Raw genomic sequence first — 24417 nt, 5'->3', positions numbered from 1 at the left:
CTTGTTATTATCATCATTACACTATGATTTTTTTAAATGCCTGCAAAAATATTTGAGCTGACAAATGTAAAACAGTGATCTCATGATTTTGTCCAGTGGCACTAGATTGCAAACAAATGATAAACATGTATTGAAATATTGCACTCCCGACGACTTGAATCATCATGTTTTATTTGTTTATAATAGATAATTTTGTATTGCATGCTTTGGTAGATGCTTCCTCATTGACAGCCATGCGTTAAGCCACCTTAGCATGACGTCATGCAATTCTCCCTCTCTGTTTTTCTGAACTTCCTTAATGTCAGAAGGTATATGATGGATGAGTAAAGAATTCTGAAGCCTTTCATGTGCAAAAGATATAAACAAGATTAATGTAGCCAACTTCTGCAAATTTTATCTGAAAGACTTTAAATGTTGCAGCTAAAATTATTTGATGGCAATCTGTAGTTCTCCACGTAAGCTTTAATTTCAATTTTTTTTAAACTAACATTTTAAACAGTATTATACATAAGTTATTCTTTGAAGAAAACAATTTTCAAGAACTAATCCTGTCATAAAAATTATGGTTCTGAGAACATTTCTCCTATGTTGTGATGAGAAGAGTTTTGTAGTACCTACCAATTTTTCTTCTTAACTTTAAGCTTGGTAATAAGTGTGTGTATCTCTGCTGGAATTTCAGTAAGTTAACCTCGATTTGCTTCCTAAAAATTTTGTATTTTATGTCTAGCCATGGACGAGCTTCTGCAGCATGAGTAATGTCCTAACACAAAGCTATCAGTGAAATATTATGCATTTTGTATTTCTGTAAAGGAGGCTGCCTGTAAAATTCGAAAGTGATAAAGCCAGCCTCGTAAGTGAAGATATTTATCACATGCTGAAAACCTGAATTTTCTTTAAAATTTTATATTAAGACATGTGAAGTGTAGAGATGTGAAGAATATTTCCACACTTCATAGATCATGTGCATGATATGAAATGAGTTCTCTGCTGCTGAAATTATTAAGCTATCCAAAGATGAAGTAAATCTTCTGGAAATGTAAGTATAGTGTGCACTGCTTAAGTTTCAAGAAGTATGGTTTGTGCTTGAAAGATTTAACCTCTTTATTTTATCAATACTCGAAGAATATCCAAGATAACATTGGTCCTCAGTTGGGAAATTGACAGTGTTCCATTATTTTATCTAAACAGCTTTCTGATAGTGTCATCAACCGTATGCGGGATACTTCTCCATCTGCCGAAAAGTCACAACCGTCTCCTCCAGAACAACCTTCAAGTGGAACTTCTCCGCCTTCTCCAGTCCAACCAATAGGTATTTTGCAGCTGTTTTATTTAAAGTCAGTCCATTTGTGCTGTTCAGTTTAAAGTTCATGATTCACTTAAACTGCCATCTATTATTTTATCATGGAGATATGTTACATACTTGATTAAATCTGCAGCAAAAAAATTGTAAAACAGAATTTGTGAATGTATAATACAGGTTTAGAAAGTGGTTGAAAAGAAGATATCAGGAGGGAAAGGGAAAGAAATTGGGGAGTGGATAATAGCCGTTGAGATAAAAATGCTGCAAAAGCAAAATATGCTGGAAATTTGGAACTGCAGGTAGGTTGCAGATTGTGATGTGAGCATGATCTGGATTTGGTTTCTGAAAGTAGAGTGGATGCATCAGCAAAACATGAGGTACAGTTGGAGGTTGTTTTCACCAAGAAAGGGAATTAGGGAGAGGAGAAATGGTTGGAGAACCTACAAACCCAAGGGTGGGAAATTGCTGGAGGAAGACTTATAGAGTGTAAAAGTTGGTATGTGAAGGAATCTATTTGTCACTCATTTGCTTATGTACATGTTGCCCATAAAGGATTATGAGACAATAACTGCTTGGGTTTCCACTGGCACTACATTTTCCTCTTTCGTCTCGAAGATATGATAGGTTAATTAACTAATGTAAATTATTCCTTATGTAAATAAGTGGCAAAGGAATTAAAAGGGATTTGAAGGGAATTTGAGAGAGAATGAGTTGGAGGGCTGCAGGAAAATAAAAGGAGGGGAAAAAGACTGATGAAGTTGCTTTGCTGGGAGCCAGCATGGACCCAGTGGGTTGAATGGCCTCCTTGTGTGGAAAAAGTAAGTTATTCATTTTTGTACTGTATCCATATAGCATCTGCTCTCACACACTACCTCTGATTTCTCATACCCAAGCATAGTAGTATTACAATTTTTTCACGTTCCATCAATGTATTTAAGTAATAAACTCTTATCCTTTTTGCACTTTTTTTCTGCATTACCTTGCTGTTGTAATTCTGATGAGTCAAACAGGGCCATTGGTAGGGGTGCTAAGGATTTGATACAGCTTTTGGGATGGTCAAAAATGATTAGGTGTTAAAGTTCTCGGCTGGGAAAGGCCTATTATAATAAGCTGAGAGGTGACGTATGAAACAGCCTTCTCTTATTGCAGTATTTAAGGTACTTTTCCGACAGGGTAAGTTCAAAGAAAGATGAATTGAATAACAGGGACGTAGTGAAGTCCAGATTTAGCAGGGGCACCATTTCTCATCTTGCGAAAAACCCATTGAGTACGAATGTAGTTTAAGTTCACTTTGGCTTTAATTCAATCCCATGACAAAAGATTTTTTTTTCCCTCATGGTTGTCAATAGTGAGAAGAAAGTCTTTGTACGTCTTAGTAAAATGTCATGATGTTCACTTGGAAAATTTAATGGATTTGAGATTCATGGAAATACATTAGAAAGTTCAGTAGCTTTATATCTTCAAGATAAAGTATCTCCTCTAGTACTGAGTATTATTCATAAATATTGTAAAATTAAGCAGACGTGTTTAGCCCAGAGGATAAAAACAGCAGTTGTCAGTATTGTTTAAGCTACTTTTGTAAAATGTCTTGAATGCATGTCCTTTGAATCAGAATTCATTTGTTTTTAGTTTTAAAATGCATTGCTTGTGTTTTGACAAAAATGGACTCACTAAGAAAGGAAATCGAATGGATGAGAACACTAACCTTAGAGGTTTTGCATTAAAACAATATAAAACATGATAAAACAATATAATTCTCACAAGAAAGCAAGGGTGCTGGACTGATTTTAGACTGGACCTTGGAAAAAATCAATTCAGCTGCTACATGTGTTCTTTTTTGTATGATTAAGACTCTGGAGCATATTTCATTAGATGGATTTGCAAAGAAGTTGCAAACGTTATTCCAATACATCATTTTCTTATTAATATCATAATCCTCAGATCTCGAATTTAATGCAGTTTCAAATATGAATTGCAAACAGGACAGCTAAGGTCAGGTACAGCTATATTTATGAATGGTTTAAAAATTTTCTCTTTTTTTGGAAGGCTGCAGAAAATATGTGAAATTATACAAGCTGTTTTGGCTTAATATCTTTTGAGTCCTCCTTGAGGTTGTTTTCATTTAATCACTTCCATTTTAGTGCTTTGTTTTTAATTACCATTCAACACCTGTGGCTGAATTTGTGCATATATACAAAATAATTTTTCCATACTTGAAATTGTATATTGTCAATACATATTGACAGACGGAAGCTGAATTATCTCATGCATCTATTTTATTCTCCATCACTTATTATCACATATAACATATTTATAGTGGGGAAAAAGAATAGGAGTTTCTTAGTAATGTGCACTGCAATCATCTAGATCCAAGTAAACGCATCAACTGCCATGTGGGTGATCCAGAAAATTAACTGTACCATGGTGCCTGCAGCACGTTGTTGCCCTGTGAAATTAAACAGACAATGTAATTACCTTATTCTGTACTTTGAAGTTGCACATAAAATATGTTAGTACGTGGTGTTAATAATGTACTTGGGAGTGATCTGATAGTTCTTGGAAAATGATTCCGGGGAAATACTTGCAAAATACTTATAGAAAAGGCTTGCATAATTTAGATACAAGTTTTGGCTTTTGTGTGTGTTTTTGGTAGAACCGCAGTTTGGTCAAGTATCTTCTTTGCACTGCATTTTCTTTAAGTAAGTGACATAGAGACAGTAGTTTTGGATTGCTGCAAAATAAGGTAGGAGGGATTGATTTTATAAAGGGTTTATGTTTAAGCAAAACATTTCTTTTACCAATTTTCACTTAACAAAATGGTGTTTTGCATTAGCTCCAATGTAGAAAATGCAATCCAGAGCTCAAAAATCTTGGACAGAAGAAATACTTCAAAATAGTTCAGCATAATTATCTGAAAAACCAGAATATCATTTTATGTATGTCAAGATTTGATTGTTAGTAATGTACTCAACCTCCTCTTATAGGAGAATCTGGAACAAGATGAGCTCTTGCCCACTTAAGACAGATGAGGTGAAATGTTTTACTCCAAAAGGTTTGTGAGTCTAAAAATCTCTCTTCCTCAGGCTGGGTGAAAGCAGTATCGTCTTTGAGGGAGGTTACTGGGAAACAAGAGGATCACAGAATGGCGATTTTAAAGATTACTGCGGTTGGTGTGAATTAGGAATTGAGGTAGCATTCAGATTGACATTGACAATGACTGGTTAACTCCTGCTTTTAATTCATTGCGGCAGGGGAGATGAGAGACAGAGTTATCACTGGTGTTCAGATGGTGGTGGTGCTGGTGAATCTGTGCCTGATGAAGCTTGCAACCTTGAATTTTAGGGTTCTTCCTGTTACTGTTAATACAATTGCCTTCAGCGTTGTCTCTTGGAAAAGAGTATGGTATCCTCTTCCAAAAGAGCCCCATCTCATTCCACATTAACACTTTGTTTTGGTTCCTTTGTAAAACTTCCTGCTGCCACAATATTTGCACTTCCTGTCTCCTGCTCAAGATGAATATTGTGGAGGCTTGCATGATTCTTGCAAAGTTCAGTGCAATCATTGCTGGCCTTGTACGTATTGGCACTTTGAGAAAATCCATCATCTGCTTTGTATTCTTTCAAGTATTGCCACAAAAGGCTTGCTTTTTCCTGGGTGATTTAATTTGGACACTTGCCAGCGATTTTGATATTCTAACCACATCTTTAATTCTCTTCTGTCCTCTCCATTATACATGTATCCTTCGTAATACATAATGCACTTCCAGTAGTAACGTTCAGCAACAAACTGAAGACATTTATTTCCAATAGCCAATTGTGTCATTAGTCAAATATATCAATAGGCTGCAGTTTGTTTCAACAGGTATTTAAGCTGATGGGCCGTGTCAACAGCAGCCTATTTCAGAGCGGCTGTCAGTGCAACAGGTAGTGATCTTTGTTGACACAGCTCCATCTGGGATTTCAGCAGCCACTTATTGCTAATATTCATGTTCTCTCTCTTCCCCTTAACATTTAGGATTATTTATTACTGCAGGAGGCTCTGTTGGCTTTGCTGGAGGCAAGGATGTAGCCTAAAATGTCAACTACATAATAACAAAAAGTTATAAATCAGATGTTTGTAAATTGAGAGATACCAGTACTAGTAGCAATAAAGGCTTAGTTTTTTTTAAGGTAGCACAGTAGGGTGCAATAATGTTGATTTGTTCATTTTTCTTCATTTAAGAAGATGCAGATAAATTGTATTACATTCTGGTATATTTAAGTTTTTATTTGAGGTGATCCAACTTTTTATAGCTGTTTCAACCAACAACTTTTGTATCTAAAGGTAGCTGTACATTTTGATGGGAATAATTTGTGAATCTTACCCAAGTGCTGAATGAAGCTGATCTTAACAGTTCTGTAAAGCTACTGCCAGATGGTAGTAGTAATATTTTTACTGGTCATACAAGGACCATGATTTTGTTGGTAAAGGTCATCAGTTCCAGACAGAATTAGCAACATTTATTTGTTTTAAGTATATCCAAAACTCTAAAATTACTGCAGATGGAAATATCTTAATGGAAAATATTAGAGGCAATGTCTTTCAAGCAGCTATGCTGCACTCCCCTTGGTGTTGCTTGAGCTGTGAGGTAGAAAAGAAAGCGAGGTATGTTTCATAATTTCAATTTGTTCAATGATTTTATGTGAGTGGTTTGGATGACTTTGGCTCTTTATTTATAATGTTTTAAATTTTTGAATTTCATTATTTTTATTTTAAATAGCCTGAATGTCAGAGACACTTTTTAAAACAAAAGTGATAACTTTGAAAGTTTGCAACACTGGAGTAGGGCATAACTGAATGTCAGAGATTTCAAGCAGCAGACAATCTGCTGGACAAACTTAGTGGTGGAGCAGCACTTGTGGAAGTAAAGGAATTCTTGATGTTTCGGGTCCAAACCATGCATTGGGACTGAGAGTGGAGAGGAGAAATGGCTGGTGTAAAGAGGAGAAGTGGAGTGGTGAGACAGGAACCTGAGGTGATTGGTAGACTGAAGAGTGGTGAAAGCTGACAGGCAGGTTGTGCCAGGTATGGCACAAAGTCGTATGGAGTTGGGAGACGGTGGCAAGTAAATGATAGATAGAGGCAGTTGGAGAGAGAAAACAAGGGAGTGAAGGGCAGCTGGAGCAAGGTGGGGGGAGGTGACCTCTCATTCTCTTCTGGCAGTCTCTTGTGTCTGTCAAAGATTTCAGTTTAGTTTCTTTAGCATGTGTAGATCTTTCTGCTGGAGTCCAAAAAGCTTTTAACTAGCAAGATTAGTCTCTCTCTAAGCACCAGTTATGTTCGAGCATGAGTGATTGAAAGATGTGATTGATGCAGGGTGGCAAGACTTCAGGCTCCCACGGACTAGAGTAAATTAAGTGCACTTAGTAAGAGTTATTGTTCTTGTTTGGAACTTTAGATTGTTAATGTTTCTCAATTTAATATTGATACCTCAAGCAGTACCTTGACAAACTTTGATTTAACTATCTTCTTTAGCAAATAGACAGTAAAATCCTTGTGATATAACAGGTTTGTATTATTACCTTACTTAAAATAACTTGATTATTAATAAATAATTAGCATCCTCAAAATCACTACTAACTACACTGCAATGTAAAAGTAAAACACCCAAATTAATAAAGCTTAAGTTTACATCCACCCTCTCTTTATAGACACAATTGATCACACCTGCATATAATTTGCCAAAGCAGCCGTTTGCCAATGATCCTTTAAAATTGAATAATAATGCAAGCACTTCTATTCCAAGATTTGACTTTGATGTTATTAAGTATTCTCTTCCACTTTGGAGAGCAATCTGGACCTCAATGCATGCATGTGTTTATGCTTGCTGTGTATTTGTGCTTGGAGCTGGTATCAGCAAGTCATTTGGAAAAAAGTTGCTGTCAGTTAGTATAAGGTTTTTAAATCTTGAGTGAGGACTAATTCCAAGATTTTGATACTATGTTCTGCCTGACTTGCTTTAAAGCAATTTTCTAAATAAATTTGATCTGCTAGTACAAATGTTATTATGGCAGCATTTGAATGCTCTGGGAAATCCTGAGCAATGGATAGCAGCACTTCGTTGTTTAACATTTAGAGTTCCAGTTAACTATAATTTAATGTTTTTTCCATCACAGGATACTCAAAAATTACCACACTCTGGAAAAATACGCTGATTGCTGTCTGGAACTTGACAAACCTATTCAAGTGATACATGCAGCAGTTGTGTCTCAACATCTTTTCATTAACTTTTTTTGCATTTTGGCCAGAAACTACATTTATTTTGTATTTTTCTTTTTCAGTCTGATATTAGTACATGTTGTTTTGTCTGGGTGGCAAATATCCATATATTTGCAAATGAAGTTCAAACTTGTTTTTTCTTCAACAAAGGTTTGTAATGTAATGTACTTAACTACTTAACACAAGGGTTGAACTGATAAATCCTGGCTGGGGAATTTCTGGTTCATTCAGCAGAAGCACTGCTTACATTTCTGGATAACAAGATAAATTGAGTGAACTTGATTAGCTGATGAAAAAGGGATAAAGTATACATGCATTGCAGAGAATTTTAAAATTAGAGAAAGACATGTTAATTTTTTCCAAATCATAGACGAGGCTTCAACTCCAATATCATGTGCCATTCTTGGTACCAGTATTTGGGAAGCAAATTGGAAGCTAACACACACCAAGAAGCTCTTGAATGGTAGACAAGAAGCTTGTCAGCTTGATTCTAGGAAATATTAACTTCGGTCCTGTGGAGCTATTGGAAAAACTGAGAATATTCTTATTGGAGTCTTGAAGAAGTAAGTAGAGCTGCAACACTTCCAAATGTTGAAGCCAAATTCTGTCTACTGAAACCTTCCCAAATTCCACATACCATCTGCAGTTTGAAGAAAAAAATAGAGGGTAATTGGTGTTCTTCCAGATTCCTGGAAGAGTGAAGTCCCTGGAAGAGACAGCACAGTTAAAACAAGATGACATTTCTTCATCATTGCTCGTCAGAAGTGCTTCCTGCTTGATAGTTCCCATCTTGGGTGGTTTTAAATATAAAGCCTAATATTTTGTAAAGAATGAACAAAATTGTTTAGGATACGTGGATGTAGAAGTGCTTCTTAAGAAAAGATTTTTATTTCTTCATAATTCAAGATTTCTTGGATGCTTGTAATTTTGGTGCATCTTGCAATTGGTCTGGTAACTTAAAGGATATGAAATTTTCTGAGAAATGTTTAAACTAATCTTTAGAGCTACAGTAAGCAGTATTAATGTTGGCTGGATGTTGGAGAATTAGAGCATTCCTTTGCTTTATGGTATGAAATTAGTTGAGGCTGGTGGAATGAAGAGCTATGTGTCAGCCATTTAGTTGCATTCAGTAAATTGAGGTTTCAGCTGTTCAGAGTTCTGGCACTTGATCTAGTCATTTGCTCAATAAAATGGCAGGGGCGGCTGCTGTAGGAAATTAGCATGGAATAGTCATTGGTTCAATGATATCTGGTTGGGCCACAGGGTGTGAAGTTGACAGAATAGATGGTTTTACCACACCTGAGAAGGAAGGGACTGATGATAATTGCAACTAAAATGGAAAAATTAATAATTTTGGATCTTGGAGTTCACAATGAAATCAAGGCCACCATGTGCTACGTTACAAATAGCTGCTTCTACATTTCAACATAGTTGAGCTAGATCAGCTTAGTGAGGGCACTGAAGTTTCTTTATCCTTGGATTGGGGAGAACAATGTCTTCAGGTTTGAGTTGCTGCCTTGAAAGGGCATATCTTGGATTAAAGCATAATTGAGTTCACTGGCAATTTCCAGACATGAATTATTGAGAGGCACTCAGTATTCCTCTTTTGCACTATTTATTTATTTTTGTAACTTATGTCTTGCACTGTACTGCTGCCACAAAACATCAAATTTCATGACATATGCCAGTGATAATAAACCTGATTCTGATTCAGTATATTAACAATTGTATGGAAAGCATAGGGCCACATCACGCTGCCAATGACTTGCAGGTCCAAACGGAACTGCTGACCTTTGCCACTCACACATAAGTTAGCCTCAGACTTGCATGGACCTGCTATATATCCAAGATGTGTTGAGTGACAGTTAGTAGTACAGCTCCACTTGGAGTCCAGTAATTACATAAAATAAAAGCTCTTAGACTTCTGAGATAACATTGCTGTTGACAGAAGATTGGCTAGTTTGCAGGAAATGGAAAGTAAGCATAAACAAGTCTATTTCTGGTTGGCAAGATGTAACAAGTAGCATGCCACAGGCATCAGTGCTGGGTCCTCAAACCATTTACAATTTATATACGCTTTGGAAGAAGTCATTAAAGATTATGGGTGTTAAAGTTTGCTGATGACACCAAGATTGATAGGAAAGTAAATTGTAAAGAGTAATTTGGCGGGAGGAGTGAAAATAAGGATATTTTCTAAAGGATGAAAAGTTGCAGAGTTCTGGGATGCAGGGAGATCTGGGTGTTCCAGTGCATGATTCACAAAAGGGAAGTATGCAAGTGAAACAAGTAAATAGGAAAGCTAACAAAATGTTATTGTTATGAGGGGAGTGAAAACACAAGAAGGGAGACTATGTTTCAGTTCCATAGGGCACTGGTCACACTGCAGTACTATGTACAGTATTGGTCTCCTTGCTCAAAGAAGGATATAAATTCATTGGAAGCAGTTCAGAGAAAGTTTACTTAAGTGATACCTGAAATGGGCTGGTTGTCTTGAAAACTTTCGTGGCTTGTATCTGCTGGAGTTAGAGTAAGAGGTGACTTGATTGAACCATACAAGATGCTAGAAGATGTCTTGATAGGATGGATGTGAAGAAGATATTTTGTGTTGTGTTGTGAGATATTCTAGAACTAGATATTGATGTTTAAAAATAAAGGGATATCCATTTATATGTATGAAGTGTTTTTTTTCTCAGTTTGTTTCTCTTTGGAATTAGCCTTGACATTAAATAATGGAGCAGGCTTGAGTGGCCTACTGCTCCTAATTTGTATGTTCTTGTTGATGTGCTTTTTAAAAATATTTAATTATTTGTCAGTGTTTTGCTGTACTTAATTTTGAAGTGTTGTTTTGAATTGTTTTAATGGCAACAGCACTGTGGGAATGCCTTTGCCAAAAGAACCGCAGGGATTCAAGAAGCTGAATCACCAACATCTTCTAAAGGGCATTGGGAGCAAACAAAAAATATTGAACTGGGCAGCAGTGCCCAGATCTTACAAAATTGAGTAAATGTGTTCAAGATGTCCCATAATCTGAGCAGTTCCCAAATGTTCTAAGATATTGGTGACATTTTCTAAAAACAAACGTCATTCTTAACTGGAAGCAGAAATGGGTCCGGATTGGTGAAGGATTAAGATCAACCAATTTTTTGGTGAGCTGCTCAAGTTTATTGAAGATAGTTATTAATAACACTGTGGCTTAGATTGACCAAATTAATGCCAAGCTCCAAAATTCTTAACTTTTTTCCATTTTTAATAAAATCATTATCATTGTTTTTTTTTCTGCTCAGGTGTAGTAAAGCCATCTAATTATGTCAATTGTGTATCCTATTGCCTGACCAGATTGTCCAGGAGTGCATTGAAATTGTCAAATCTAGATAAAGGTAATATGCCCATGGGTGATGTTTTTTAACAAACTGGAACCAGACAGTATTACAGAGGTAAAAGAAGTTGGTCTTGGACCTAGAGGTGAGTTTTTGTCCACATACAGACAAACACTCATCTTTGGGTCAAATGCAATACCTGACTTGGCTGTGGACAGTTCCCAGAAAATGTTAAGCTTGCTTATAGTCTGAGCTATGAGGAGGGAGGAAATTGTGGGTAAATATATGCACTGTTACCAATCCCTTTTTTCTGTGTATTCGGCTTTATTTCATAGTGATGTCCATGCAGACTGTACTGTTCCCATTACAACAATGCAAAACAACACTTAAGTACAGCAAACACTGACAAATAATTAAAAGCAAGGAATTTGCTCGCCAACTCATGCCAATGTTACACCTGATCCAACAGCTAAACAAAAATTAGGAATTTCCTTTCTTGGAGAAATCGTAGAAATTTCTTTTCCCTGTATATGCTAACTTTGTAAAGTTATGGCTTCAGTGTGCTGCTTTTACAGGATAATTCTTCTCTGTCTAACTTAGTTGATTCTGAAAAAGAAATTCCAGAAAGAACTCAAAGAACGTATTTGCTAGAGCCTATATAAGAGATCATTGGCATAAATGAAAGCAGAGGGATTGGAATGTCCTTGTGACATGGATTGGTAATTGGTTGCACATCAAGGGAATAAGAAAATGTACTTCAGTTGGATGCAAAATGGTATTATGCCATTCCACAGAAACCTCTACAATCGTCTCAACTTTGCTTCAGTGCTTTACACCTAGTTTTGCAGAAAACTGTTGGTGCTTAGTAAACTTCATAGCTAGAAGCAAAGGCATTAGACAGTTATGCAGACTGAAGAAACTAAGTGGATAAAACTATGGTGTATTAAGATCTGTGTTAGTGTGTGTTATCACATCCATCTTTGATTTGATGAAAGAAAAATCTGAATATTTTAAAGATTTGGAGTTGTGATGGAGCAGGGGGATTTTGGTTCTCCATGTGCACACATCTCTCAAAGTTTAAAATATGCAATTGTCATGGGAGATTTTAATCTACATATTGCTTGGATGAACGAGACTGGCAAGGAAATCATGGGAGGAGGATTTTTGGAGTACATTAGGGATTGCTTCTTAGAACATTATGTTACAAAACCTACCTGGGAACAGGTTTATTTTAGATTTGGTCATGAGTAATGAGGAAGGATTAATAGGAGATCTTGTAATTGAAGATTCCATTGGAGGTAGTGACCACAATGTGTATAATTCCAGATACAGTTTGAGGGTGAACATCACAGGGCCATAACCACTGTCTTCTTCTTAATTAAGGGCAATTATAACGGTTTGAAGGTGGAGTTCTCGGTCTGTAGATCATTAGTGGCAGATACTCCAAAACACTCAGCGAGTATTTAGCCCAATTAGAAAGAGGGATTCCATGAGAAAGAGGCACAATCTGGTTAGCAAGGAGGTCAAGGATAGTTAACTAGTAGTAGAGAAATTCACCGGGCTAAAGGCAGACAAATCACTAAAACCTGATGACAAAAGTGGCAAGGTTAGCGGTAGGCCAGAGAATGTAAGTTTTGAGGATCCACAGTGAAAGATTAAAAAGCTCAGAAGGGAGAAAATTGATTTTGAGAGAAAACTTGTGTTCAATATCAAAACAAACAGTAAGAATTTCTATGGATACGTAAATGGGAAGAAAGCAGCGAAGATCAGTGTGGAACTTCTAGAGAATGAGGCTGGTCAATTAATAACAAGAAACAAAGAAATGGTAGACATGTTGAATCAATTTTTTTGCCTCAGTCTTCACTGTGGAGGACACTAAATATTCCGAAGATAACATGAGCTAATCTCAAATAACAAGGAGGAACATAAAAATCCCAAACGCAAAGGATAAACTAATAAAGAAATTCGCTGGGCTAAAGGCAGACAAATCACCAAAACCTGATGGCTTGCACCCAAGTTTTAAAGGAAGTGCTATAGAGATAATGGACCAGTTGGTTGAAATTTCTCAGAACTTGCTTAATTCAGGGAGGGCACCAGAAGATTGGAAAATAGCCAATGTGGCTCTTTTGTTCAAAAAGAGAGGAAGACAGACGGTGGGGGAATATAGGCCAGTTAGTTTAACTTCTATTGTTGACAATAATCAGAGAGGAAATAACTAATCATATAGGAAAGCTGAATACAATGAAACCTAGTTAACATGCCTTTATGAAAGGCAAACCATGTTTGACAAATTTTCTCAAATTCTTTGAGGATGTGACAGGGACAGTTAATACAGGGGAATCTGCTGATGTATTTAGATTTCCAAAAGACATTTGACAAAGTACCATGAAAGAGGCAAGTGCTTAGATTAAAAGCCCAAGGTATTGGAGGAAGTGTGTTAGCATGGACTGACAACTGGCTGTCACATAGAAAACAGAGTTTGAATAAATAGGTCCTATATCAGGCTGGAAAGATGTAACTAGTGGAGTATCCCAGGGATCAGTTCTTGGTCCTCAATTGTTTACTATTTACATTAATAACCTTGAGGAGGGAATGAAATGCCAGTTTTCCAATGATACCAAAATAGGTGAAAGGGCATGTTGTGATGAGGACAATGTGATTCTGTAGTGGGATACAGATAGGCTGAATAAATGAGCAAAAAACCTGGCAAGTGGAGTTATTAGAATATAGAGGAGTACAGCACAGAAGCAGGCACTTCGGCCCACATTGTCTGTGCTGACCCTGATGCCAATTTAAATTGATGCCATCTTCCTGCACATGGTCTATACCCCTCCATTCCCTGCCTGTTCAAGTGCCTATCTAAAATGCCTCTTAAATATTGCTGTTGCATCTGCTTCCACCACTAGCCCTGGCAGCATGTTCAGACACCTGCCACTTCGTGTTTTCAAAAAAAAAAATTTGCCTTGTAAATCTCCTTTAAACTTCCCCTTTCTCACCTTAAAGCAATGCCATCTAGGATTTGACATTTCTACCCTGGGAAAAAGACTGGCAATCTACCTTATCTCTGCCTCCCATAATTTTATATACTTCTATCAGGTTGCCTCTCAGCCTCTGATGCTTTGGAGAAGACAATCCAAGTTTGTCCAACCTCTGCTTGCAGCTAATTCTCTCTAATCCATTCAACATCCTGGTGAACCTCTTCTGTACTCTCTCCAAAGCTTCCACATCCTTCCGGTAATGTGTGACCAGAACTGCACACAGTACTCCAAGTGTGGCTCAACCAAAGTTTAATACAGCTGCAACATGACTTCCCGACTTTTATTCTCAATACCCCAACTGATGAAGGCAAGTATGTCATTTGACTTCTATTCCACCCTGTCTACTTATTTTCCACTTTCAGGGAGCTGCAGACTTGCACCCCAAATCCCTCTGAGGGTCCTGACATTTACTGTATCCCTTCCTCTTGCATTTGACCTCCCAAAGTGCAACATCTTACCCTTGTCTGGATTAAATTCATAAAGGCCCAAAGGTGCCTTCCTGATCTTGTCCCACTTGCTTGCATTTGGCCCATATCCTTCTAAACCCTTCCCATCCATGAACCTATCCAAATCTCTTCCAAACGCTTCAGCTGTACCCTACCATCTTTCCTGGCAGCCTGCTCCATATACCCACCACCCTCTGCACAAAAAAAAATGCACTTCAGGTCCCCTCTAAATCTCCATCCATGCCACAAACCTGTAAACCTCTATAAGATCACCCCTCTGCCTCCTTTGCTCCAGGGAAAACAGTCCCAGTCTATCCAGTCCCTCACCTAACTCAAGCCCTCCAGTTCTGGCACCGTCCTTGTGAACCTCCTCTGTACCCTCTCAAGCTTAATCACGTCTTTCTACACTGTGACCAGAACTGCACACAATACTCCCAAGTGTGGTCCCACAAATGTCCCAAACAGTCACAACATGATGACCCAACTCCCACACTCTGCCCTGTCTGATGGAGGCAAGCATGCCACTTGTCCCCCTCACCACCCATTCCCGCCCATGTTGCCACTCCTAGGGAACCATGTGCCCACACACCTAGGTCTCTACGCTATACAACACTCCCCAGGGCCCAGTCATTCACTGTGTAGTAGGAGTCATGGTAAACGTCCTGCAGACACCCGCACAGCCTCCATAGTTGAGACCATCTGAGCCCCAGCGAGGACTACTGACAGTGCCACCCACAACACCACAAGCAGGAGGAGCCAGCCCGGCAAGCCCCTGGAACTGGAATGTGCGGGCATTTGAGATTAGTTTAATTTGGCAAATAAGTGGACACAACTATGGTAGATTGGGTTCTGAGGTGGATGGATTTTTGTGCAGGCATGATATTAGGCAGTATGGGGAAAAAGTGCAGATCAATGGAATTGACATCCAGATCAGCTATTATAGCGGAACATGCGCAAGGATGTGATATCACTAAGAAAAATTTCCATGTGCAGCAGCAGGAAGTGCATACTTTAAGTTTTGTATTAATGAGATTGGTTTTTAAAAAAAACTTCAAATTTTGCACCTGGTTCAGATCTTTCGATGATAAAATTGAAATATAATGTACAGTGTCTTAATTAAAATTTTTCATGTTGTATTTTAATCTGCATTTCAATATAATCAGTTTTAATCAAATATTCACTTTTACTGCCACTGTGATCTCACCCTCACAGTTTCTATATGAACCACCATATATTGTTTTATTAGTAAAATGACAGGTTATTAATTTTAACCAATCTAGTTGCTTTGAAACAACAGCAGTATTTCACAGTAACACTTAATTCTGAAGATCAGCCTGTCAGCTAATTTTATTTGTCTGACTATTGAACTGGATAATCAACATCAAGGGCTTTATCTACTTGGAGACCTCTGAGAACCTGTTGTCCCTTAGCATGAAACATCAAGGATCAAGAGTACAAAGTTGGAATCTGTATAGAAGAGATGAAAAGAAAGGAACTGCAAATTTGAAATAAAACATAAAATTATGAAAATAAAAGCTGTGTATAATTCATGAAGAATACAAGTTCTAATGTTTTGGGAATCAAAATTCCATCAGAACTATAAAATCAGAGAAAGTCGAGCCCTTCATTTAATTGAACAAAATAATCTTTGTTAATTAGTCTCTGCACGATAACTCCAAGAAAAATGCATATAGCTGCAAGAGAGGCTGTAGAACGTCCTCAAATTCGGCTGCCCATAAAAATTCATTTCCAACTTGTGTTTATTCCACAACAGCATACAAACCATAATACAAACCAATGGATTTATTAGGAAACCAATCTCAGTGTAAACCAGTGCCAGAGAAGGCTGCGTCAACATTTTTTTCAATTTTTCTCGCTGCACTTTTATACCTTTCCTCCAACAAACTTCCTGCAACAATGAAGCTAGTCTTCAGAAACAGTGGGGAAACTGTTCAACCCATACTGATTACACTCCAGAACCAAGGTTGCCCAAAGCATCATCCATAATATGCAGATGACTTGCATTTGCGCATGCTCAGATCCAAATTGTTCGCCAGAGTATACGAGAGGATAGACCTTGCACTCAACAAAGTCCTCTGGCAATCTACTCTTGCTGTATCATGCTATTCTTTGACAATGAAGGTTCACGGTGAGACTCGGGTGAACAGAGAAATGTATTCACACCATGCTCAAAACTTGCTTGAAGTGCAACATCCCAGTGACATCAGGGAGTCTTTTGTTCATGATTGTTCAAAGTGGCGAAAGAGCATTTGGGATGGTATTGAGAGCCTCGAGGCACTGCATCAAGGTTACACAAAAAGCTTGCACAAGCAGCAGAAGGAGCACATCACCTCTCAACTTACCCACTTCCTGCCCCATCTGTGGTTCCCACATTGGTCTTGCAGGCATCTCAGAACCCACTAAACTGGAGTGGAAATGTCATCCTCAGTCCCCAGGGACTGGCTAAGAAGAAATGGGTGATGGTTTGTAATTTGGGTGAAAGGAAACCAAAGACAGTAATCTGTTTTTGGCTTGTCCAGTTGAACCAGTAAAGTTGCCTTCTTAAAAATCTTGGCTTGCACATAAGAGCTTTCGCAAGATTCCCAATTTCAGTCAATGCTCAGATAATAGTCATATCTGTAAATTGGTGACCCAACATGGATTCCAGACCTTGAAGTTTCATAGCATCTGGTCATGATTATTGCCTGTCGACTTGAGTCAGCTGATGAATGGGTAGTATTCCATGTTGAACAGCAGTTGGAGGAAGTTTGTGGAATAGATTATACTCTTTGGGCTTCAGTGTTCATAACTGACTTAAGGTGATTTTAAGTAGCTGAAGAACGTAGCATAAGCTTGCTAGAGTTGGTGATGGCCAACATGACAGAAAAAGCTACTTGACCTTATCTCTCTTAGATGCATCTATCTGTGACTGTATTGGCAAGAGCTACAGTCAGTGAATCTTCTTAAATTTATTTCATGTGATACCAAGGAGTAGCTGAATGCATTAGATAGACAAAAGACTCTGAAATCTGATGATATCCTGTCTGTAGAGCTGAAAAGCTGGAGAATTAGCTGTGCCTCCAGCCAAACTATTCAGTACGGTTACAACACTTTCATCCACCCTGATTTATGGAAAATAACTCGTATATACCCTATCCACAAGGAACAAGAAGAATCCTGCCAAATACCACCCTTGCGGTAGTTTATTCCTACAGCTATCCTCTGAGTTTGGCTTGAAATTGTGATGTAAAGTAATGTAAATACAATGACTCCAAATAACTACACATGATAAAATAGGTTGAAGTCAGCATGGTTTCCTTAAGGGGAGTTCTTGCTCGACAAACCTGTTGAAATTCTTTGAGGAAGGAGCAGGCAGGATAGACAAAAGAGAGTTAGTGGATGTTGTTTACTTGGATTTTCGGAAGGCCTTTGACAAGGTGCCACACATGAGGCTGCTAAACAAGATAGGAGCTCATGGTATTACAGGAAAGGAACTAGCATGAATAGAAGATTGGCTGACTGGCAGAAGGCATAGAGTGGGAATAAAGGGGGCCTTTTCTGGTTGGCTGCTAGTGATGAGTGGTGTTCCACAGGGGTTAGTGTTAGGTCCGCTACTTTTCACATTGTATGTTAATGATCTGGATGACCGAATTGATGGCTTTGTGGCCAAGTTTGCAGATGATACAAAGATAGGTGGAGGAGCAGGTAGTGTTGAGGAAGCAGGGAGTCTGTAGAAGGACTTGGACAGGTTGGGAGAATGGGCAAAGAGGTGACAGATGGAATACAGCGTAGGGAAGTGTACGGTCATGCACTTTGGTAGGAGGAATAAAGGCGTAGACTATTTTCTAAATGGGGAGTGAATTCAGAAATCAGAGGTGCAAGGGGATTTGGCAGTCCTTGTGCAGGATTCCCTGAAGGTTAACTTGCAGGTTGAGTTGGTAGTAAGGAAGGCAAATGCAATGTTCGCATTCATTTCGAGACGACTAGAATATAAAAGCAAGGACGTAATGCTTTATAAGGCATTAATCATAGCACATTTGGAGTATTGTGAGCAGTTTTGGGTCCCATGTCTAAGTAAGGATGTGCTGGCATTGGAGAGGGTCCAGAGGAGGTTTACAAGAATGATCCCAGGACTGAAAGGGTTAATGTATCAAGAGCATTTGGTGGCTCTGGGCCTGCACTTGCTGGAGTTTAGAAGGATGAGGGGGGATCTCATTGAAACTTACCGAATATTGGAAGGCCTGGATAGAGTGGACGTGGAGAGGATGTTTCCAGTAGTGGGAGAGTCCAGGACCAGAGGGCACAGCCTCAGAATAGAAGGACGTCCCTTTAGAACAGAGATGAGGAGGAATTTCTTCAGCCAGAGGGTGGTGAATTTGTGGAATTCATTGCCACAGATACCTGTGGAGGCCAAGTCATTGGGTATATTTAAAGTGGAGGTTGATAGGTTTTTGATTAGTAAGGGCGTCAAAGGTTACGGGGAGAAGGCTATTTGAAGTAAGTTCCTTAACAGCTCTGCACGATTGTGATATTCAGTCTTTCAATCTAGGAAGCTGGTGCACTTCCCTCTTAGCTGCAGCCCTGTACCAGCTCTTTTGCTTTGCAAATTAACATAAGTAAAACCATTAATTCAGAACTAGCTGAATTTAGATTGAAGAGATGCAGGTTGGTTTAAACTGATTAGAACTTTGCAAAGTTGGTGATTGAAGGTGAAAGACCTTGACCCCAACATGGGATGGCACATTCCATTGCAGCTTAAAGGCTTTGCAGTTAAGGTTCTGTGAAGAGGCAAAAACTTAAATTAAGAATCCACAGGAGTAGGACAAATTCATTGGCAAGCACTATCGAATGTGCCTGTATGAGAAAGAAAGACACTGCATCCATTTGGCAGTAACAGGCAAAATATCTCCTATCAGCAGTGGCTGTACAAATGCTTATGGGGCTAGGAAGATACTGAAACTAGAGTGAGTGACACAAAATATGGTTGAAGATGCACACTTGGATGTTAGTAATATCCTTTGTGTGGTGCTGTGATTGCTGTGGGAAAATATTTTAATCAGATGCATGGGGTGAAGATCCAAGGATGATATCTATATAATGCATTAATGCAAATGTTCTTGAAAAACAGTATTGCAGCAAGTTCTGACCCTCGAGGCCACAGAAAAAGTGAAGATTATTGAATATTTTGTGTTTTATAAATGTGTAATTTTGATCTTTGACCTCAATAAAGCGGAACAGATGCCAGAGTATTGAATTTAGTAGGGGATTTAATTTAGGAGCCGAGAGGTAATGTTGCAGCTATATAGGGCCCTGGTCAGACCGTGCTTGGAGTACTGTGCTCAGTTCTGGTCGCCTCACTACAGGAAGGATATAAAAGCCATAGAAAGGGTGCAGGGGAGATTTACAAGGATGTTGCCTGGATTGGGGAGCATGCCTTATGAAAACAGTTTGAGTGAACTCGGCCTTTTCTCCTTGGAGTGACGGAGGGTGAGGGGTGTCCTGATAGAGGTGTATAAGATGATGAGAGGCATTGATCGTGTGGATAGTCAGAGGCTTTTTCCCAGGGCTGAAATGGTTGCCACAAGAGGACACAGGTTTAAGGTGCTGGGAAGTAGATATAGAGGAGATGTCAGGGGTAAGTTTTTTTTTACTCAGAGTGGTGAGTGCATGGAATGGGCTGCAGGCAACAGTGGTGGAGGGTATTTTAAGAGACATTTGGCTAGGTACATGGAGCTTGGTAAAATAGAGGGCTATAGGTAAGCCTAGTAATTTCTAAGGTAGGGACGTGTTCGGCATAGCTTTGTGGGCTGAAGGGCCTGAATTGTGCTGTAGGTTTTCTATGTTTCTAAGCTGGGAGAATGGGGTTGAGAGCGAAAAATAAATCAGCCATGATCGAATGGTGGAGCAGGCTCGATGGGCTGAATGGCCTAATTCTGATCCTATGCCTTGTGGTCTGATGTGACATTAAATTTGCACAGTTATGATGTAAAATACTGGAAACTGGTTTACTCTAATTTAACCTCTGCATTCTATACCTTGCAAAACTTTAACCCTTAACTAAAACATGGGATAGTTCTGACTGTTGCTCCATGCAAGTTGTTCAAGTTTTCCCTGAGCCCTCTTACTTATTAATCCAGAAGTCACAACTATGATACTTTGATTGTTCCAGACTCTTATATTTTCCATCCAACCAGTTTGCCTGTTTCAGACCATGAGCTATCTGATACAGGAATACCTGAAGCCTTATTTTGCCATTTCATCATTCATGCCCCCTTCTCCCTCTGTTTATTCCTACCAGCAGAGCACATTCCTGTTTGACCACTGCCTTTGTTAATAAGCTGATTACCTAGCTCATCTTGTTTTTGTCATTAGTTTTAGTTTATAGTCATTTTTCTAATGTTCCTTACAAGTACAAAAAATGTGTTTGGCTGAGATGAAATAGTTCAGTTTTTGACAATAATAAGTAAAATAATGTGTTTGTGCCATGTCAGAAACAGTTTCAAACCACCCATTACAGACGACTTCATAATTTGAATTGTTTTGTGAAGCACAATCAGACACAGAACAAAATGTAGATAGCAATCTTGTGCTGCTGGCATCCACCAAAAAATGGTTCTATTGAGAGTTATTACTAAATTGAGAAATCTGAACTAAATCTGTGCAAATCCATTGATTCCTGAACCAAATTTACAGAGCTCCAACTTGTTATAAAACTGATTCTTTGTCATGTATTTCATGAAAACAAGATCAACTTTGCAGTATATGTTGCAGAATAGTCACTTTTCAATCTCTCTTATCCAGCTGTTTTTCTACGTTTACCAAGTTTATGGTATCATAGAACATTACAGCACAGTGCAGGCCCTTCAGCCCATGATGTTGCGCCAACATTTTATCCTGCTCTAATATCTATCTAACCCTTCCCTCCCACATAGCCCTCCATTTCTCTATCATTCATTTGTCTATCTAAGAGTCTCTTAAATGTCCCTAATATATCTGCCCCCACTACCCCTGCCGGCAGTACATTCCACGCACCCACCACTCCCTGTGTAAAATTTAAAAAAAACACCTACCCCTGATATCCCCCTTATACCTTCCTCCAATCGCTGTAAAATTATGTCCCCTCATGTTAGCCATTGTTGCCCTGGGAAAAAGTCTCTGACTGTCCACTCGATCTATGCCTCTTATCATCGTGTACTCCTCTATCAAGTCACCTCTCATCCTCCTCCTCTCCAAAGAGAAAAGCCCTAGCTCACTCAAACTATCCTCATAAGACATGCTCTCCAATCCAGGCCGCATTCTGGTAAATCTCCTCTGCACTCTCTCTAAAGCTTCCACATCCTTCTTATAATGAGGCGACCAGAACTGAACATAATAAACCAAGTGTGGTCTAACCAGAGTTCTATAGAGCTGCAATATTACCTCACAGCTCTTGAACTCAGTACCCCGACTAATGAAGGCCAACACACCATACACCTTCTTAATAACCCCATCGACCTGCATGGCAACCTTGAGTGATCTATGGAAGTGGACCCCATTATCCCTCTGTTCCTCCACACTGCCAAGAGTGCTGCAATTCATCTTGTATTCTGCCTTCAAGTTCAATCTCCCGAAGTGTATCTCTTCACACTTATCCGGGTTGAACTCCATCTGCCACTTCTCAGCCCAGGTCTGCATTCTATCAATATCCTGTTGTAATCTACAGCAACCTTCTACACTATCCACGACGCCACCAACCTTTGCATCATCATCAAGCTTACTGATCCACCCTTCCACATCCTCATCCAAGTCATTTATAAAAATCACAAAGAGCAGGGGTCCCAGAACAGATCCCTGAGGAACACCACCGGTCACCAACCTCCAGGCAGAATATGCTCCATCTACCACCACCTTCTGTCTTCTATGAGTGAGCCAATTCTGAATCCACGCAGCCAAGTTTCCCTGGATCCCATGCCTCCTGACTTTCTAAATGAGCCTTCCATGAGGAACCTTATCAAATGCCTTACTAAAATCCACGTACACCACATCCACTGCTCTACCTTCATCAATGTGCTTTGTCACATCTTTAAAGAATTTAATGAGGCTCGTGAGGCACGACCTGCCCCTCACAAAGCCACGCCGACTGTCCCTAATCAGCCTATGCTTCTCTAAGTGCCCATAAATCCCGTCTCTAAGAATCTTCTCCAGTAATTTGCCCAGCACTGAAGACTCACTGGTCTATAATTCCCAGGGTTATCCCAAGTCCCTTTCTTAAACAAAGAAACAACATTTGCCACCATCCAATCATCTGGCACTACTGTGGCCAGTGAGGACGCAAAGGTCATTGCCAAAGGCGCAGCGATCCCTTCCCTCGCTTCCTGTAATAACCTTGGATATATCCCATCCAGCCCCGGTGACTTATCTATCCTAATGTTTTTCAAGACTTCCAGCACATCCTCTTTCCTCACGTCTACATGCCCTAGCGTATCAGCCTGTTGTATGCCATTCTCACAAACGTCAAGGTCTCTCTGGTGAATACTGAAGCAAAGTATTCATTAAGGACCTCCCCTACCTCTTTCAACTCCAGGCACATGTTTCCTCTTTTATCCCTGATAGTCCTACTCTCACTCTAGTCATCCTCCTATTCTTCACATACGTGTAGAATGCCTTGGGGTTTTCCTTGATCCTACTCGCCAAGGACTTCTCAAGCCCCTTCTAGCTCTCCTAAGTCCATTCTTAAGCTCCCTCCTGGCTACCTTGTAACTCTCCAGAGCCCTGTCTAATCCATGCTTTCTAAACCCCAGGTAAGCTTCTTTCTTCCTCTTGATAAGATATTCTACATCTGTTGTCAAACACAGTTCCTTCACTCTACCATCCTCAGTGGTACTTACCCTGCCTCAATGGGACAAACCTATCCAGAACCCATGCAAGTACTCCCTAAACAACCTCCACATTTCCGCTGTGCACTTCCCCAAGAATATGTGTTCCCAATTTACGCTCCCAAGTTCCTGCCTAATAGCATCATAATTCCCCCTCCCCCAGTAAAATACTTTCCCATGTCGTCTGCTCCTATCCCTCTCCAAGGCTATGGTAAAGGTCAATGAGTTATCTCCAAAATGCTCTCTGACTGAGAGATCTGAAACCTGATCATCCACAGAGATGTTTTGTAAAAATGGGTGAATCCAAACTACAAATACAAAAAATTTTCCCTGCAGAGATAAAGAACATTTATCTTGACAAAAGAATATTGCATTGATTTATTGGAGAAACTGGACTGGAGATGTAATCACTTGGAACGAATATTTCTAATACATTTATTGTTTGAACATTCATTGCCAGTGACTTGTGGAATGCAGATCAATAGAAACTGATTCATTTGTGACTACACATAAGTGTTTTTCTTCTTTTAGGCTTCATTTATGCTTTTAGCAAGGAGTTAACAACAACATAATCTGAAAACGTAGCCTGCTGTTGTATCAGTTCTTGGATTCAATGCAGGCACATGTTGACAAATCACTTCTTCAATGATTTATCATCTTTATATTCCTCGATGTTGACTTCAAATGACAAACCTCAAAGAAATGCCTTTCTTGTCAAAGGAATTGGAATACATAGATATGACAGATCTGACTGCTGAGTTAAAATCAAATATAACAGACACAGCCTACGTTGAGGTGGATAGAACGCAATTTGTGCTTGGCTGGAAAAACCTAAACCTGAAAGACATTTGGGATGTAATTCTTTTACTAATATTCCTCTGATTCAACCTCTGAATCCACGATGCATTAAAAATCAGTAAGATAAAGTTTGCTGGTTTGTACTGGTAAAATAGCCTTGATTTCTTACTAGATGCTTCATTTAACTTTGTGATGATTAATTATTCAATGGATAATTTGAAACATGTAATTGTAAATAAATTAGACAAGTAGTTTATTAGATTCCTTTTTCTTTATGTCATAGAGTTATACAGCAAGGAAATAGGCCCTTCGGCCTTGCTAGTCCATGCCAACCAAGGTGCCTTCCTGAGCTCGTCCCAATTAGCTGCATTAGGCCCATAACCCTCTAAACCTTATCTATCCTTG

The 24417-nt window shown here is 39.1% G+C and overlaps 1 protein-coding gene across 1 annotated transcript in view; it reads left to right on the top strand.

Moving 5' to 3' along the window:
- chchd3a (coiled-coil-helix-coiled-coil-helix domain containing 3a) overlaps window positions 1-24417 on the top strand; it is a 234943-nt gene that overhangs the window by 4363 nt on the left and 206163 nt on the right. Inside the window, exon 2 of the mRNA XM_052034229.1 lies at window positions 1189-1309. Within this exon, the coding sequence (XP_051890189.1) occupies window positions 1189-1309 (121 nt within the window). The remainder of the gene's footprint in view (window positions 1-1188; window positions 1310-24417) is intronic.

The sequence above is a fragment of the Pristis pectinata genome, chromosome 19, assembly GCF_009764475.1.
Source record: "Pristis pectinata isolate sPriPec2 chromosome 19, sPriPec2.1.pri, whole genome shotgun sequence".
NCBI lineage: Eukaryota > Metazoa > Chordata > Chondrichthyes > Rhinopristiformes > Pristidae > Pristis > Pristis pectinata.
This window is presented reverse-complemented; position numbering and strand designations above follow the sequence as displayed.